The sequence below is a fragment of the Ascaphus truei genome, chromosome 2 (genome assembly GCF_040206685.1).
Source record: "Ascaphus truei isolate aAscTru1 chromosome 2, aAscTru1.hap1, whole genome shotgun sequence".
Classification (NCBI taxonomy): Eukaryota; Metazoa; Chordata; class Amphibia; order Anura; family Ascaphidae; genus Ascaphus; species Ascaphus truei.
The window spans coordinates 470,647,014-470,665,654 of NC_134484.1; the positions used below are offsets into that span (position 1 = coordinate 470,647,014).

Consider the following 18,641-nt stretch of genomic DNA (forward strand, 5'->3'; position numbering starts at 1 on the left):
CACGGTGATCAGGAATAGGTCTGGTGAGATAATCTATAATGAGAAAAAAATAGCGGAGGAATTTACCAAATTTTACACCAAACTATACAATCTGAGATCTGACTCCGCTATTCCAAAGTCAACCGCAGAAGCATCAATAATAAATTACCTTGCCGATTGTAATCTTCCCTCCCTGACAGAGGAGGAGAATGAAAGGTTAAATGGTAAAATAACAGTGGAAGAATTGTCAGCGGCGGTAAAAGCGTCCAAATCCTCCAAAGCGCCGGGACCTGACGGCTACACAAATTTCTACTATAAGAAATTCCTACCTATACTGACACCCCATCTTCTGAACCTGTTCAATTCCTTTATGGAAGGGAACCCAATACCAAACTCAATGTCCTCAGCTAATTTAGCTATAATCCATAAGGAGGGGAAAGACCCGACCCAGTGTGGAAGTTATAGGCCCATATCCCTTTTGAATAACGACTTAAAACTTTACAGTAAGATACTCGCGAACAGACTAAACCCCATATTACCTAGACTCATCCACCCAGACCAAGTTGGATTTGTCTCAGGACGACAAGCAGCGGATAACACACGTAAATTAATAAACATAGTCGACCATGTCCACATGTCCAAAACAAGGGCTATGCTACTGAGCCTAGATGCAGAGAAGGCATTCGATAGGATAGACTGGTTATTCCTAGATAAGACCTTGGAAAAATTTGGTTTCAAAGATAAGTTCCTGGATGGAATCCGGGCTCTCTACCAGAACCCTTCCGCTGCGGTTAAACTCCCAGGGGGAACGGGCGAGAGATTTCAAATTAAAAATGGCACAAGGCAGGGTTGTCCCCTATCTCCTCTTCTTTTCGCCCTCACGATCGAACCACTTGCAACCAAAATTCGAAATAATATAAATATACAGGGTGTCGAGATTGGGGAAACAAATTTTAAAATATCCCTATTCGCCGACGATATCATTCTTACCCTGTCCAGACCCCAAACTTCTCTTCCGAACCTTCAAAGAGAACTATCGGACTTTGGTAAAGTGTCTGGATATAAAATAAACAGCGGAAAGTCAGAGGCCTTAAATATCAGCCTACCTGACGTGGAAGTGAAACTACTCAAACTGAATTTCAACTACCGGTGGTGTCCTGCATATATTAAATATTTGGGAGTAAATATATCAAGACACTACAATGCTCTATATCAAGACAACTACCCAGCGCTCTGGGCAACAATTAAAAAAGATTTGGAACAGTGGCAAGGTTACCAGATATCTTGGATTGGGAGAATGGTCTCAATTAAGATGAATATTCTCCCTAGAATTTTGTACTACTTCCAGACACTCCCGATCCAGGTGCCTGGCACTGATCTAAAGAGCATACAAAACAGAATGTTTAATTTCATTTGGCAGGACAAAAGGCCCAGGGTTGCAAGATCGGTTCTGTTGGCACCAAGGAGTAGAGGGGGTATGGCTGTCCCAGATATACACAAATATTACATAGCAGCTCAATTGAAACAAGCTGTCATGTGGAATGCTGATCCAGCGAAACACTGCTGGATCGATATTGAATCTAAATATGCCAGAATGCCTTCTCTGCAGGCCTGCCTATGGAGTTTGGATAAAGGAGATAAGCAGATGCATAATTTAAAACTACAAGCGTCCCTGTTCACGTGGGATGTATGGTCAAAAAGCAAGACTAGATTCGGGCTGAGCTCTGCTAGCCCACAACTCACGCCCTTACCCAACAACCCAAAGTTTCCACCGGGATGCGGTTCTAAGCTATACGACCGACTTAAAGAGGGGGGGGTCGGGACGATCACGGACCTCCTGAGATTTGACACGTTCCTGAGCTTCCAAGAAGTCAAAGCCAAATATAAAATCAGGGAATTGGATACATTTAAATACTTACAAATCCGACATTTTGCCCAAAAGATATGCCCATCCCCAGAATTCCCCTCCCTTACAAAATTCGAACGATTGTGTCAAGCAAACACATACCAAAGGGGATTAATTTCTAGTATATATACCATTCTGTATAACTCAAAAACCATCCAAGAGCACGACTATATGCTCAAATGGGCTGCTGACCTGAACATCATAATAGAAAGGGAGATTTGGGAGGAAATTTGGCTAGCAGCCTCAGGAACGTCTCTATGCACCGTCACGAAGGAGAATATTTATAAAATTCTCTACCACTGGTACCTCACTCCAGCGAGGTTGAACCAGATATACCCCCTGGCGTCAGATTTGTGTTGGAGAGGCTGCGGTCATAGAGGGGACATGGCCCACATTTGGTGGACCTGCCCAGAAATTGAAAAGTATTGGACTAAGGTTCAAAATTTAATAAAAGAGGTCACAGACCTAGAATTAACTATAGAACCGCTGACCTTCCTACTTGCCAGGCCAATACCAGGTATTGCCCGGACAACTAGGAAATTAATCTCCCACATTCTAACTGCGGCCAGATGTGAGATTGCGGCATCCTGGAAGAGACAAACCACACCATCTAAAAAATCCATTAAAAAGAGGATCAGCGAAGTGATGACAATGGAGAAGTTGACGGCAATGCTGAGGCAAAGGCTCATTGCCTTTGATAAGATATGGGAACCCTGGTGGCTCTTCAACAGATGAAGGCCCTGACAGACAGAAAGCTAGTACTAGAGCAAACCAATCTCATCCGTTCCCCAATGCTGACCTAGTAGGTCCAAGTATCACAAAGATAGGGCCTCCAGGTTGTGAAGTTATCCCTCCCCCCCCCCCCTCACCCACCCCTCTTGATCCTTCTGTCCTCTCCCTTAGAGGACCTCCTTTTCAGGGTCACCTAAGGTGACCCCTTCTTTACCCCAGAAAAAGTTAAAATGTTTATGTATAAGGCGATGTAATGAAACTGTAAATCACCTGTTGTACCAATGCCTAATAAAACTATTTGAAAAAAAAAAACTGTATTAGGCCACATATGACCTGTTTTAACAAATTTGTTAACAATTACTACTGCCTAATAAAAAAAATTGGTAAAAAAGAAAAAAAAGAAAGTGCATATATTCAGTGCAGGTCTCTGCTAGACGGAGGTTACCTTGGCAAGGTCGGCAGGCTTGATCATGTTTTGATCAAAAGATGCAACCAAATGACTCCTTTGTTACACAGACTTAGGCTCTAAATGTAAAAATGTCACAAGTATGTTTTAGCCCAATTGGTAGGAGCGCAGGAATTGTTCTTTGTTTTTCCTAAATGTGAGGCCAATCCTTTTACCAGCTGAATACTTCACCAAGGGAGGAGCGCAGGTAAGGCTGAGTCCCCTCTGGCGCTGACAGCGCTCATGCTTGAGTGGTGACATCACCAACTCCACAAGCATGAGCACGGGTGTGCTGCGAATTTTGCGAGCGCACGCAGTGGGGGCCTATTGAACGCACTTCAAACACACTTTTTTTTTTTTTTTTACTTGCCAAGCTTGGGAGAGCGTACCTGCATGGGTGCGTGAGTGGGGACGTGAGTATTCATATTGCACAAAGTAAACTCGGCAAGCGCCGCGCGCTCAGACCTAGCGTGGACGCAGCCTAAGATGTACAGTATTTTATTCAAAAGTTGTCTGCAATATTAGGGAAAATAACATTAAAGCACTGATACAATTATAAGATACATGTTCTAATAGAAGAAGCATGCATGATTTGTCTAAGGTTATATTTAGAATATTGTTATTGAGGTGTGAGTATTGGTAGCTAAAAACTCAAATGTTTTCAGGACACGGGTAAATTCTCACTCAGCACTCAAAGGGCTAATAACCAAGTAAAATCAATGATTTTTAGTGATATCACAAGAGTTTGCACTCCCAGCTTTATATGATGGATTTTCCTTTTCTTGTTGGCAGGATTTCCAGTGATTGTATCAGAGAGTTTAGAGATTAAATCAGAGACAGAAGAGGCAGACACGGAGGATCATCTGACCCCAATAATGGGAGAAGTTGTTACATTTCCTGTTGATGGTGAGTACCTTAACATCCTTTTGTGAAGACAAAGGCTATCTTGTTACACAGTAGTATGGTCACCTTTAGGGAGTATTCAGGGAGTATTAATTGCTTCGCATAGGAAGTTCGTAGGCCAGTTGGGTATTCTAGAGAAGCCACGTGCAACCGAATTAGAGGAGTAATAAGGCTCTCAAATTGAGTATAAAGGTTGAAAATGGGTCCCTGACCTTCAACGGATGAGATGGAGCACATTTGGAAAAAAACAATAATTTTAGGATCACCCTCCACTGTTTGACCAGTGTATTCTGCCTGTGCTCATAGACTCTATATGCCAAGATTAATTCAGAAGCTTATCTCTCTCTAATTTCTCTATTTACCCTTTCCTCTCCCTGACCATCACCTCATCTCATTTACTGACTCTGAATTCTCCTTTTCTTCACCTCCATTTATCTCTCAGTTCCGTTTTATTAAGCCAACAGCTCTCAGCTCCACTTTGCTCTCCTCCCTCTTCTCTTTTACTGACTCCAACAACCTTGTTATGAACTACAGTACAGTATAATTTTGCCCTATCTTCCTCTCAAGATCTACATGCCTCGCTTCTCTGCCACTCTCACCCTTCTAACCTCAGGCCTTGGCTAAACCATCCGATACACATGCTTCGATCCTGCAGTCGCTCCTCTAAACACCCCTAAAGGAAATGTCATACTCTCTCTGACATTTTCCACTACAAATGTCATCTATCTGGTTTCAACTTTTCCCACTCCCAGGCAAAACAAAGCTACATTTCTACACTAATGAAAACTCACAAGTCTAGCACACGCTGCCTCTTCTCGGTATTTGATTCTCTACCACCTCTCTGGCACACGCGCTCACTCTCTGACCGGCACACTCTCTGGCCGGCGCGCTTGCTTGTGCTCTCTAGCCAGCGCGATTGCTCTCTGGACAAAGCTCTCTCTCGCTCTCTGGCCGAAGCTCACTCTCTGGCCGAAGCTCTCTCATTCTCACTGTCTGGCCGAAGCTCTCTCTCTCTCTCGCTCTCTGTCCGAAGCTCTCTCGCTCTCTGGACGAAACTCTCTCTATCGCTCTCTGGCTGAAGCTTGCTCTCTGGCCGAAGCTCGCTCTCTGGCCGAAGCTCGCTCTCTGGCCGAAGCTGTCTCTCGTTCTCTGGCCAAAGCTCTCTCTCTCGCTCTCTGGCCGAAGCTCTCTCTCTCGCTTTCTGGCCGAAGCGCTCTCTCTCGCTCTCTGGCCGAAGCTCTCTCTCTGGCCGAAGCTCTCTCTCTGGCCGAAGCTCTCTCGCTTTCTGGCCGAAGCTCTCTCTTGTTCTCTGGCCGAAGCTCTCTCTCGTTCTCTGGCCGAAGCTCTCTCTCGTTCTCTGGCCGAAGCTCTCTCTCGTTCTCTGGCCGAAGCTCTCTCTCGCTTTCTGGCCGAAGCTCTCTCTCGCTTTCTGGCCGAAGCTCTCTCTCGCTTTCTGGCCGAAGCTCTCTCCCGCTTTCTGGCCGAAGCTCTCTCTCGCTTTCTGGCCGAAGCTCTCTCTCGCTTTCTGGCCGAAGCTCTCTCTCATTCTCTGGCCAAAGCTCTCTCTCTGGCCGACACGCTTTCTCGTGCTCTCTGGCCCACGCTCTCTCTCTGGCCGAAGCTCACTCTCTCTCGCTCTCTGGCCAAAGCTCTCTCTCTCTGGCCGAAGCTCTCTCTCTCGCTCTCTGGCCGAAGCTCTCTCTCTCTGGCCGAAGCTCTCTCTCTCTCTGGCCGAAGCTCTCTCTCTCTCTCTTGTTCTCTGGCCGACACGCTTGCTCGTGCTCTCTGGCCCACGCGCTCTCTCTGGCCGAAGCTTGCTCTCTGGCCAAAGCTTGCTCTCTGGCCAAAGCGCTCTCTCTCTGGCCGAAGTTCTCTCTCTCGTTCTCTGGCCAAAGCTCTATCTCGCTCTCTGGCCAAAGCTCGCTCTCTGGCCAAAGCTATCTCTCGCTCTCTGGCCGAAGCTCACTCTCTCGCTCTCTGGCCGAAGCTCACTAGCTCTCTCTGGCCGAAGCTTTCTCTCTGGCTGAAGCTCTCTCTCTTGTTCTCTGGCCGACGCGCTTGCTCGTGCTCTCTGGCCCACGCGCTCTCTCTGGCCGAAGCTTGCTCTCTGGCCGAAGCTTGCTCTCTGGCCGAAGCGCTCTCTCTCTGGCCGAAGCTCTCTCTCTCGTTCTCTGGCCAAAGCTCTCTCTCGTTCTCTGACCGAAGCTCTCTCTCGTTCTCTGGCCGAAGCTCTCTCTCGCTTTCTGGCCGAAGCTCTCTCTCGTTCTCTGGCCGAAGCTCTCTCTCATTCTCTGGCCAAAGCTCTCTCTCTGGCCGACGCGCTTTCTCGTGCTCTTTGGCCCACGCTCTCTCTCTGGCCGAAGCTCACTCTCTCTCGCTCTCTGGCCAAAGCTCTCTCTCTCTGGCCGAAGCTCTCTCTCTCGCTCTCTGGCCGAAGCTCTCTCTCTCTGGCCGAAGCTCTCTCTCGCTCTCTGGCCAAAGCTCTCTCTCTCTCTGGCCGAAGCTCTCTCTCTCTCTCTTGTTCTCTGGCCGACGCGCTTGCTCGTGCTCTCTGGCCCACGCGCTCTCTCTGGCCGAAGCTTGCTCTCTGGCCGAAGCGCTCTCTCTCTGGCCGAAGCTCTCTCTCTCCTTCTCTGGCCAAAGCTCTATCTCGCTCTCTGGCCAAAGCTCTCTCTCGCTCTCTGGCCAAAGCTCTCTCTCCCTCTCTGGCCGAAGCTCACTCTTTCGCTCTCTGGCCGAAGCTCACTAGCTCTCTCTGGCCGAAGCTCTCTCTCTGGCTGAAGCTCTCTCTCTCTCTCTCTGGCCAAAGCGCTCTCTCTCTGGCCAAAGCTCTCTCTCTCTCCTTTGCCAAAGCTCTCTCTCTCTCTGGCCAAAGATCTCTCTCTCTCTGGCCAAAGCTCTCTCTCTGGCCGAAGCTCTCTCTTGCTCTCTAGCTGAAGCTCTCTCTCTCGTTCTCTGGCCGAAGCGCTTGCTCGTGCTCTCTGGCCCACGCGCTCTCTGGCCCACGCTCCCTCTCTGGCCGACGCTCCCTCTCTGGCCGCAGCTCTCTCTCTCTCTCTCTGGCCGAAGCGCGCTCTCTCTCTCGCTCTCTTGCCGAAGCTCTCTGGCCAAAGCTCTCTCTCTGGCCAAAGCTCTCTCTCGCTCTCTGGCCCACGCTCTCTCTCTGGCCGAAGCTCACTCTCTCGCTCACTCTCTGGCCGAAGCTCTCTCTCTATCTCGCTCTCTGGCCGAAGCTCTCTCTTGCTCTCTGGCCGAAGCTCGCTCTGTGGCTGAAACTCTCTCTCTCTGGCCGAAGCTCTCTCTCTGGCCGAAGCTCTCTCTCTCTGGCCGAAGCTCTCGCTCTTTGGCCGAAGCTCTCTCTCGCTCTCCGGCCGAAGCTCTCTGGCCGAAGCTCTCTCTCTGGCCGAAGCTCTCTCTCTCTGGCCGAAACTCTCTCTCTCTGGCCGAAGCTCTCTCTCTCTGGCCGAAGCTCTCTCTCTATCTCACTCTTTGGCCGAAGCTCTCTCTCGCTCTCTGGCTGAAGCTCGCTCTCTGGCTGAAGCTCTCTCTCTGGCCGAAGCTCTCTCTTTGGCCGAAGCTTTCTCTCTCTGGCCGAAGCTCTCTCTCTCTGGCCGAAGCTCTATCTCTCTGGCCGAAGCTCTCTCTCTCTGGCCGAAGCTCTCTCTCTCTGGCCGAAGCTCTCTGTCTCTGGCCGAAGCTCTCTGTCTCTGGCCGAAGCTCTCTGTCTCTGGCCAAAGCTCGCTCTGTGGCTGAAACTCTCTGGTAGATGCATTCGATCACTACCAGCATGGATCCACACTTATTAAGTGAGTAGAGGAGATATTTTGGTGGCTTTTAAATCTGCAAGGAGGAAATATCTGATTATTTTGCCGTTCTGTGATCTAAACTCCCAAACAAATCTTGCTTTCTCGTGCTCTCTGGCCGAAGCTCTCTCTTTCTGGCCGAAGCTCTCTCTCTCACTCTCTGGACGAAGCTCTCTCTCTCTGGCCGAAGCTCTCTGGCCGAAGCTCTCTCTCTCTCTGGCCGAAGCTCTCTCTCTCTCTGGCCGAAGCTCTCTCTCTCTGTGGCCGAAGCTCTCTCTCTCTCTTGTTCTCTGGCCGACGCGCTTGCTCGTGTTCTCTGGCCCACGCGCTCTCTCTGGCCGAAGCTTGCTCTCTGGCCGAAGCACTCTCTCTCTGGCCGAAGCGCTCTCTCTCGTTCTCTGGCCAAAGCTCTATCTCGCTCTCTGGCCAAAGCTCTCTCTCGCTCTCTGGCCAAAGCTCTCTCTCGCTCTCTGGCCGAAGCTCTCTCTCGCTCTCTGGCCGACGCGCTTTCTCGTGCTCTCTGGCCCACGCTCTCTCTCTGGCCGAAGCTCTCTCTCGCTCTCTGGCCGAAGCTCACTCTCTCGCACTCTGGCTGAAGCTCACTAGCTCTCTCTGGCTGAAGCTCTCTCTCTGGCTGAAGCTCTCTCTCTCTTCCTCTCTGGCTGAAGCTCTTTCTCTCTCTCTCTGGCCAAAGCGCTCTCTCTCTCTCTCTCTCTGGCCAAAGCTCTCTCTCTCTCTGGCCAAAGCTCTCTCTCTCTCTCTGGCCAAAGCTCTCTCTTGCTCTCTAGCTGAAGCTCTCTCTCTCGTTCTCTGGCCGACGCGCTTGCTCGTGCTCTCTGGCCGACGCTCCCTCTCTGGCCGAAGCTCTCTCTCTCTCTCTGGCCGAAGCGCTCTCTCTCGCCGAAGCGCTCTCTCTCTCTCTGGCCGAAGCTCTCTCTCGCTCTCTGGCCAAAGCTCTCTCTCTGGCCGAAGCTCTCTCTCGCTCTCTGGCCCACGCTCTCTCTCTGGCCGAAGCTCACTCTCTCGCTCACTCTCTGGCCGAAGCTCTCTCTCTATCTCACTCTCTGGCCGAAGCTCTCTCTTGCTCTCTGGCCGAAGCTCGCTCTGTGGCTGAAACTCTCGCTCTCTGGCCGAAGCTCTCTCTCTGGCCGAAGCTCTCTCTCTCTGGCCGAAGCTCTTGCTCTCTGGCCGAAGCGCTCTCTCGCTCTCCGGCCGAAGCTCTCTGGCCGAAGCTCTCTCTCTGGCCGAAGCTCTCTCTCTCTGGCCGAAACTCTCTCTCTCTGGCCGAAGCTCTCTCTCTCTGGCCGAAGCTCTCTCTCTATCTCACTCTTTGGCCGAAGCTCTCTCTCGCTCTCTGGCTGAAGCTCGCTCTCTGGCTGAAGCTCTCTCTCTGGCCGAAGCTCTCTCTTTGGCCGAAGCTTTCTCTCTCTGGCCGAAGCTCTCTCTCTCTGGCCGAAGCTCTATCTCTCTGGCCGAAGCTCTCTCTCTCTGGCCGAAGCTCTCTCTCTCTGGCCGAAGCTCTCTGTCTCTGGCCGAAGCTCTCTGTCTCTGGCCGAAGCTCTCTGTCTCTGGCCAAAGCTCGCTCTGTGGCTGAAACTCTCTGGTAGATGCATTCGATCACTACCAGCATGGATCCACACTTATTAAGTGAGTAGAGGAGATATTTTGGTGGCTTTTAAATCTGCAAGGAGGAAATATCTGATTATTTTGCCGTTCTGTGATCTAAACTCCCAAACAAATCTTGCTTTCTCGTGCTCTCTGGCCGAAGCTCTCTCTTTCTGGCCGAAGCTCTCTCTCTCACTCTCTGGACGAAGCTCTCTCTCTCTGGCCGAAGCTCTCTGGCCGAAGCTCTCTCTCTCTCTGGCCGAAGCTCTCTCTCTCTCTGGCCGAAGCTCTCTCTCTCTGTGGCCGAAGCTCTCTCTCTCTCTTGTTCTCTGGCCGACGCGCTTGCTCGTGTTCTCTGGCCCACGCGCTCTCTCTGGCCGAAGCTTGCTCTCTGGCCGAAGCACTCTCTCTCTGGCCGAAGCGCTCTCTCTCGTTCTCTGGCCAAAGCTCTATCTCGCTCTCTGGCCAAAGCTCTCTCTCGCTCTCTGGCCAAAGCTCTCTCTCGCTCTCTGGCCGAAGCTCTCTCTCGCTCTCTGGCCGACGCGCTTTCTCGTGCTCTCTGGCCCACGCTCTCTCTCTGGCCGAAGCTCTCTCTCGCTCTCTGGCCGAAGCTCACTCTCTCGCACTCTGGCTGAAGCTCACTAGCTCTCTCTGGCTGAAGCTCTCTCTCTGGCTGAAGCTCTCTCTCTCTTCCTCTCTGGCTGAAGCTCTTTCTCTCTCTCTCTGGCCAAAGCGCTCTCTCTCTCTCTCTCTCTGGCCAAAGCTCTCTCTCTCTCTGGCCAAAGCTCTCTCTCTCTCTCTGGCCAAAGCTCTCTCTTGCTCTCTAGCTGAAGCTCTCTCTCTCGTTCTCTGGCCGACGCGCTTGCTCGTGCTCTCTGGCCGACGCTCCCTCTCTGGCCGAAGCTCTCTCTCTCTCTCTGGCCGAAGCGCTCTCTCTCGCCGAAGCGCTCTCTCTCTCTCTGGCCGAAGCTCTCTCTCGCTCTCTGGCCAAAGCTCTCTCTCTGGCCGAAGCTCTCTCTCGCTCTCTGGCCCACGCTCTCTCTCTGGCCGAAGCTCACTCTCTCGCTCACTCTCTGGCCGAAGCTCTCTCTCTATCTCACTCTCTGGCCGAAGCTCTCTCTTGCTCTCTGGCCGAAGCTCGCTCTGTGGCTGAAACTCTCGCTCTCTGGCCGAAGCTCTCTCTCTGGCCGAAGCTCTCTCTCTCTGGCCGAAGCTTGCTCTCTGGCCGAAGCGCTCTCTCTCTGGCCGAAGCTCTCTCTCTCGTTCTCTGGCCAAAGCTCTCTCTCGTTCTCTGGCCGAAGCTCTCTCTCGTTCTCTGGCCGAAGCTCTCTCTCGCTTTCTGGCCGAAGCTCTCTCTCATTCTCTGGCCGAAGCTCTCTCTCATTCTCTGGCCAAAGCTCTCTCTCTGGCCGACGCGCTTTCTCGTGCTCTTTGGCCCACGCTCTCTCTCTGGCCGAAGCTCACTCTCTCTCGCTCTCTGGCCAAAGCTCTCTCTCTCTGGCCGAAGCTCTCTCTCTCGCTCTCTGGCCGAAGCTCTCTCTCTCGCTCTCTGGCCAAAGCTCTCTCTCTCTGGCCGAAGCTCTCTCTCTCGCTCTCTGGCCGAAGCTCTCTCTCTCTGGCCGAAGCTCTCTCTCGCTCTCTGGCCAAAGCTCTCTCTCTCTCTCTGGCCGAAGCTCTCTCTCTCTCGCTCTCTGGCCGACGCGCTTTCTCGTGCTCTCTGGCCCACGCTCTCTCTCTGGCCGAAGCTCTCTCTCGCTCTCTGGCCGAAGCTCACTCTCTCGCACTCTGGCTGAAGCTCACTAGCTCTCTCTGGCTGAAGCTCTCTCTCTGGCTGAAGCTCTCTCTCTCTTCCTCTCTGGCTGAAGCTCTTTCTCTCTCTCTCTGGCCAAAGCGCTCTCTCTCTCTCTCTCTCTGGCCAAAGCTCTCTCTCTCTCTGGCCAAAGCTCTCTCTCTCTCTCTGGCCAAAGCTCTCTCTTGCTCTCTAGCTGAAGCTCTCTCTCTCGTTCTCTGGCCGACGCGCTTGCTCGTGCTCTCTGGCCGACGCTCCCTCTCTGGCCGAAGCTCTCTCTCTCTCTCTGGCCGAAGCGCTCTCTCTCGCCGAAGCGCTCTCTCTCTCTCTGGCCGAAGCTCTCTCTCGCTCTCTGGCCAAAGCTCTCTCTCTGGCCAAAGCTCTCTCTCGCTCTCTGGCCCACGCTCTCTCTCTGGCCGAAGCTCACTCTCTCGCTCACTCTCTGGCCGAAGCTCTCTCTCTATCTCACTCTCTGGCCGAAGCTCTCTCTTGCTCTCTGGCCGAAGCTCGCTCTGTGGCTGAAACTCTCGCTCTCTGGCCGAAGCTCTCTCTCTGGCCGAAGCTCTCTCTCTCTGGCCGAAGCTTGCTCTCTGGCCGAAGCGCTCTCTCTCTGGCCGAAGCTCTCTCTCTCGTTCTCTGGCCAAAGCTCTCTCTCGTTCTCTGGCCGAAGCTCTCTCTCGTTCTCTGGCCGAAGCTCTCTCTCGCTTTCTGGCCGAAGCTCTCTCTCATTCTCTGGCCGAAGCTCTCTCTCATTCTCTGGCCAAAGCTCTCTCTCTGGCCGACGCGCTTTCTCGTGCTCTTTGGCCCACGCTCTCTCTCTGGCCGAAGCTCACTCTCTCTCGCTCTCTGGCCAAAGCTCTCTCTCTCTGGCCGAAGCTCTCTCTCTCGCTCTCTGGCCGAAGCTCTCTCTCTCGCTCTCTGGCCAAAGCTCTCTCTCTCTGGCCGAAGCTCTCTCTCTCGCTCTCTGGCCGAAGCTCTCTCTCTCTGGCCGAAGCTCTCTCTCGCTCTCTGGCCAAAGCTCTCTCTCTCTCTCTGGCCGAAGCTCTCTCTCTCTTGTTCTCTGGCCGACGCGCTTGCTCGTGCTCTCTGGCCCACGCGCTCTCTCTGGCCGAAGCTTGCTCTCTGGCCGAAGCTCTCTCTCTCTGGCCAAAGCTCTATCTTGCTCTCTGGCCAAAGCTCTCTCTCGCTCTCTGGCCAAAGCTCTCTCTCGCTCTCTGGCCGAAGCTCACTCTTTCGCTCTCTGGCCGAAGCTCACTAGCTCTCTCTGGCCGAAGCTCTCTCTCTGGCTGAAGCTCTCTCTCTCTCTCTCTCTCTGGCCAAAGCGCTCTCTCTCTGGCCAAAGCTCTCTCTCTCTCCTTTGCCAAAGCTCTCTCTCTGGCCAAAGCTCTCTCTCTCTCTGGCCAAAGCTCTCTCTCCCTGGCCGAAGCTCTCTCTTACTCTCTAGCTGAAGCTCTCTCTCTCGTTCTCTGGCCGAAGCGCTTGCTCGTGCTCTCTGGCCCACGCGCTCTCTGGCCCACGCTCCCTCTCTGGCCGACGCTCCCTCTCTGGCCGCAGCTCTCTCTCTCTCTCTCTGGCCGAAGCGCGCTCTCTCTCTCGCTCTCTTGCCGAAGCTCTCTGGCCAAAGCTCTCTCTCTGGCCAAAGCTCTCTCTCGCTCTCTGGCCCACGCTCTCTCTCTGGCCGAAGCTCACTCTCTCGCTCACTCTCTGGCCGAAGCTCTCTCTCTATCTCGCTCTCTGGCCGAAGCTCTCTCTTGCTCTCTGGCCGAAGCTCGCTCTGTGGCTGAAACTCTCTCTCTCTGGCCGAAGCTCTCTCTCTGGCCGAAGCTCTCTCTCTCTGGCCGAAGCTCTCGCTCTTTGGCCGAAGCTCTCTCTCGCTCTCTGGCCGAAGCTCTCTGGCCGAAGCTCTCTCTCTCTGGCCGAAGCTCTCTCTCTCTGGCCGAAGCTCTCTCTCTCTGGCCGAAACTCTCTCTCTCTGGCCGAAGCTCTCTCTCTCTGGCCGAAGCTCTCTCTCTATCTCACTCTTTGGCCGAAGCTCTCTCTCGCTCTCTGGCCGAAGCTCGCTCTCTGGCCGAAGCTCGCTCTCTGGCCGAAGCTCTCTCTTTGGCTGAAGCTCTCTCTCTCTGGCCGAAGCTCTCTCTCTCTGGCCGAAGCTCTCTCTCTCTGGCCGAAGCTCTCTCTCTCTGGCCGAAGCTCTCTCTCTCTGGCCGAAGCTCTCTCTCTCTGGCCGAAGCTCTCTGTCTCTGGCCGAAGCTCTCTGTCTCTGGCCGAAGCTTGCTCTGTGGCTGAAACTCTCTGGTAGATGCATTCGATCACTACCAGCATGGATCCACACTTATTAAGTGAGTAGAGGAGATATTTTGGTGGCTTTTAAATCTGCAAGGAGGAAATATCTGATTATTTTGCCGTTCTGTGATCTAAACTCCCAAACAAATCTTGCTTTCTCGTGCTCTCTGGCCCACGCTCTCTCTGGCCGAAGCTCTCTCTCTCTGGCCGAAGCTCTCTCTCTCACTCTCTGGACGAAGCTCTCTCTCTCTGGCCGAAGCTCTCTGGCCGAAGCTCTCTCTCTCTCTGGCCGAAGCTCTCTCTCTCTCTGGCCGAAGCTCTCTCTCTCTCTGGCCGAAGCTCTCTCTCTCTCTGGCCGAAGCTCTCTCTCTCTCTTGTTCTCTGGCCGACGCGCTTGCTCGTGTTCTCTGGCCCACGCGCTCTCTCTGGCCGAAGCTTGCTCTCTGGCCGAAGCACTCTCTCTCTGGCCGAAGCTCTCTCTCTCTCGTTCTCTGGCCAAAGCTCTATCTCGCTCTCTGGCCAAAGCTCTCTCTCGCTCTCTGGCCAAAGCTCTCTCTCGCTCTCTGGCCGAAGCTCTCTCTCGCTCTCTGGCCGACGCGCTCTCTCGTGCTCTCTGGCCCACGCTCTCTCTCTGGCCGAAGCTCTCTCTCGCTCTCTGGCCGAAGCTCACTCTCTCGCACTCTGGCTGAAGCTCACTAGCTCTCTCTGGCTGAAGCTCTCTCTCTGGCTGAAGCTCTCTCTCTCTTCCTCTCTGGCTGAAGCTCTTTCTCTCTCTCTCTGGCCAAAGCGCTCTCTCTCTCTCTCTGGCCAAAGCTCTCTCTCTCTCTGGCCAAAGCTCTCTCTCTCTCTCTGGCCAAAGCTCTCTCTCTCGCCGAAGCGCTCTCTCTCGCTCTCTGGCCGAAGCTCTCTCTCGCTCTCTGGCCAAAGCTCTCTCTTTGGCCGAAGCTCTCTCTCGCTCTCTGGCCCACGCTCTCTCTCTGGCCGAAGCTCGCTCTCTCGCTCACTCTCTGGCCGAAGCTCTCTCTCTATCTCACTCTCTGGCCGAAGCTCTCTCTTGCTCTCTGGCCGAAGCTCGCTCTGTGGCTGAAACTCTCGCTCTCTGGCCGAAGCTCTCTCTCTGGCCGAAGCTCTCTCTCTCTGGCCGAAGCTCTCTCTCTCTGGCCGAAGCTCTCTCTCTATCTTGCTCTTTGGCCGAAGCTCTCTCTTACTCTCTGGCCGAAGCTCGCTCTCTGGCCGAAGCTCGCTCTCTGGCCGAAGCTCTCTCTCTGGCCGAAGCTCTCTCTCTCTGGCCGAAGCTCTCTCTCTCTCTGGCCGAAGCTCTCTCTCTCTGGCCGAAGCTCTCTCTCTCTGGCCGAAGCTCTCTCTCTCTGGCCGAAGCTCTCTGGTAGATGCATTTGATCACTACCAGCATGGATCCACACTTATTAAGTGAGTAGAGGAGATATTTTGGTGGCTTTTAAATCTGCAAGGAGGAAATATCTGATTATTTTGCCGTTCTGTGATCTAAACTCCCAAACAAATCTTGTTTTCTAATATAACCATGAGCAGGTAAGATATGTCTTCAACTGTCATTTTCTGCCAGAAGCACCAGTAATACAACATGTATTACATTCTACCAATATCAGAGTATATGACATCAGACGATTTCCCCATTTCTCCCCCTCCCCCCCAGCTTTACATGATGGATTTTCCTTTTCTCATTGCCAGGTTTCCCAGTGGTTGTGCCGGAGAGTTTAGAGATTAAGTCAGAGACAGACACTGAGGATAATCTGATCACAATAAAGAGTGAAATAGATTCATTTCCTGTTGGGGGTAAGTACCCTGACACCCTCAATTGTCCTTATTCAATGTGTTTAAAACGTGGCCTGAAATGTCTTCAATATTAGAGAAAATAACATTAAAATATGGATATAATTATAAGCTACAGGTTCTAATGAAAGAAAAAACACACATGATTTGTCTAAGGTTATATTGAGAATGTTATTGTTATTCAGGTTTGAGCATTGGTAGCTCCAAAAACGCCAAAATGTTTTCAGCGCTCAGATAAAAATTCGCTCGGGACTCAAAGGGTTAATATCAATGTGAAATCAGTGACTTCTCCCCTCAGGAATCAGTATAAAGTATTTCTGTATAGTGATATCACAAGAAGAGCCCCCACTCCCAGCTTTACATGATGGATTTTCCTTTTCAAGTTGTCAGATATTCCAGTGATTGTATCAGAGTTTAAAGATTACGTTAGAGAAAGAAGAGTCAGACACAGAGGAACATCTGACCCCAATAAACAGAGCAGTCGTTTCATTTCCTATTGATGGTGAGTACAGCACAACCCCGTTCTAGCGCGATCCGCTACAACGCGGATCCGTTTATAACGTGCTCTGAGCATGGCTCCCGATTTAAAAACACCTCCATTTTTTTTTTTTAAATATTCAATGCTTTATTGCTAACGGACACATACACACACCCCTACACAATGTGGGAATTGATTCCTGTATAATATGGTATAATTTATAAATTATTATTTTATATGATAATTTATAAATGAAAAAATAAATAAAATAATAATTTATAATAAATTATAACGCGATCCCGGTTATAACGCGGTCTCATTCTGTGGACCCTGAGGACCGGGTTATAACGGGATTCAGCTGTACCATAAAATCCCTTTGTGTAGACAAAGGCTTTCTTGTTACAAGGAGTATGGTCACCTTTAGGAAATATTTAGGGTCAATTGCCTCTCATATGAAGTTCTCAGGCCTTCTGGGTGTTCTGGAACAAGCCACATGCAGCAAAGTTAGTGCAGCAATATGGTTCTGAAAAGAGTATAGCAGTTTGAAATGTGTAGTTATTTGTCTCTGACCATCAATGGATTGGATGGAGCACATTTGGAAATAACGGGGAAAATAATCTTCAAGGGAACCTTCCCCTGTTTGACCAGTGTATTCTGTTATGCTCACATATGAATGTGAAACGTAGACCCTAAATTATATAAGATAATTCAGAAGCTTCAGACAACACAAAGAAATATGGTGAGATGTGTGTTCAGTATTGCCCAAAGAGACAGGAAATTTTTTAAATGAGTTTGAAAAGAAACAAGTCTGTTCTATTCTCACAAGGAAGAAAAATATAAAATGGCAGTGGGACTGACATCACAAATATAAGTTACATCCTTTAACAAATATTGTACTCGACTGGATTCCAAAAGATATCAAAATATTAAGACGATGACCAAAAGCTGAAGAGGAGAGCTGTGTGAGATTTAAATGATAGAGATTCATTAAGCCCTGACAATGGTCATGTTCCCTTTTTATTCCTTTTTTTTAATACCTTTTTACATTTTCGATAGAATTTCTCTTGTACATTAGAAGAATTTATTATATATATTATTAAGCTCGGCTAACACGGTACAGATACCTCTATCTATCTTAAGATAGATAGATGTAGAGATATCTGTACCGTGTTAGCCGAGCTTAATAATCAAAAACGAATGGACGATACTGTTCTGTGGCTAACTAAATGCTTTTATTTGTGCGAGCTTTCGAGATACACTGATCTCTTCTTCCGGCGGTATTACAATAGATAAAGCAAGAAAGGTTTAACTTAAAAACAGTGCATCTTGGATTGTTATCTGTGACTGAAACCTATCCCTCCCCCTGTGCTGTATATAATTTTATATTTACATACACATACACACACTTGCATCAATAATGTTCAGGGACCATTTAACACCTCAAGTCATAAATCACATACAGCCGGTTGAGCTCAGTGGACATGTTTTTTTCATCCTCATCTATGTATGTATGTATATGTAACAGGGTATGTCTCTTTATACCTGTCTTTCTCCCTGTTATGTAAGTCCCTGACAGCTGCATGCTTTAACAGGTTAAATTTTGACCCCCCTTGTGCTCCTCTTTGATGGACAGGAGTGCGGTGGTGATTCATGGCCTGTGTGCAGCCTGTCAGGGATAGGTACAGACCATGAGCCCACTCCTGCTTCCTGAGGTAGAGCTTGAGCCAAAACTTATTCAGTCTTGTTCCTGCTCTGGTGGAGAGAGGAAGAAAATAGCTGTCAGTCTCTCCTATGGCAGGATGAGCATCCTCACCCCCAGCTTCTGAGCTGGGGGAACATCTGACTCAGGAAGATGACCTTATACTATCAGGGTCAAGCACCATCCAGAGGTGGGAACACTCTGTACCCTTGCACCACTGTAAGACCATCATGCAGTGACTGCCAAATAAAGATCCAATTGTTCTATTATACACCTGTCTGGACTGATCAGTGAGAAGGTGTGTGAGAGAGCTTCAGAGGGAACTGCTCCTGGTACTTCCAGGATACCCACTGAAGCTGGAGGCGCTGACACCGAACTAAGATGACATCAAAATGCTTTCCTGGTCTCCACTACATCGCAGATCAGCTCAGCTCTCCTGATCCAACCAGGTTTTGCACCACACACTATGTAGCAGAGACTGTGTAATCTCCCACAGGGGAAGGGGGAGAGAAACAGTGCTACATATATCTTTATTTATATAGCGCTTCACAGCAGTAATACACGTGACAATCATATAAATAACAAATAATACAAATAACACATAATGGGAAGAAGTGCTTCAGAAATAAAAGTGACATTTAGGAAAAGGAGTCCCTATCCCGAAGCACTTACAATCTAATCATCTACTGTACTATGTATACATGTTTTTGGCTCTAATGTAGTATCCATAAAGTTTAGGTATATTGTCTCTAACCATTTCTGTTTTTTTTTTTTTTTTTTTTTAAACATCTGCTTATTCAGTAAAATGCTTATCTTTCAATTAGTTCCTTCTAATTCTTTGGAACTGGCCAAAAAGGTGCAATTATATTTAAGCCTCAGTTTATATTTTTCCAAATATTAAATCTAAAAATGATTTTTTTCCACGCTCACATTAAAAGTAAAATGTACATTTCTAGCATTACAATTTTCTAAATTTAAAAAAAAAAAATCAATTAAAGGATCCCATAGCCCAGGCCTGCACAACATACGGCCCGCGGGCCGCATGCGGCCCGCCTGGCCTCTCTGTGCGGCCCGCGATGACTCTGGCCGGGCGCCAGTTAATTAAATAAATTTTAAAAAAAGTTTAAAAAATGGCGGCGATTCATCCCTCCTCCCTCTCTCTCCCTCCCAGCCCCCTCCATCTCCCTCCCAGCCCCCTCCCTCTCCCCAG

At 50.4% G+C, this 18,641-nt stretch overlaps 1 protein-coding gene across 4 annotated transcripts in view; it reads left to right on the forward strand.

Moving 5' to 3' along the window:
- The window catches only part of LOC142488335 (uncharacterized), a 78,586-nt gene that overhangs the window by 28,911 nt on the left and 31,034 nt on the right, over window positions 1-18,641 (forward strand). For 3 of the 4 annotated variants that reach the window (XM_075588718.1, XM_075588720.1, XM_075588721.1), the window contains 2 exons: window positions 3,855-3,968; window positions 15,153-15,257. In XM_075588718.1, coding sequence (XP_075444833.1) covers window positions 3,855-3,968; window positions 15,153-15,257 — 219 coding nt within the window. The remainder of the gene's footprint in view (window positions 1-3,854; window positions 3,969-15,152; window positions 15,258-18,641) is intronic. The other variant, XM_075588719.1, reaches the window with a different exon arrangement.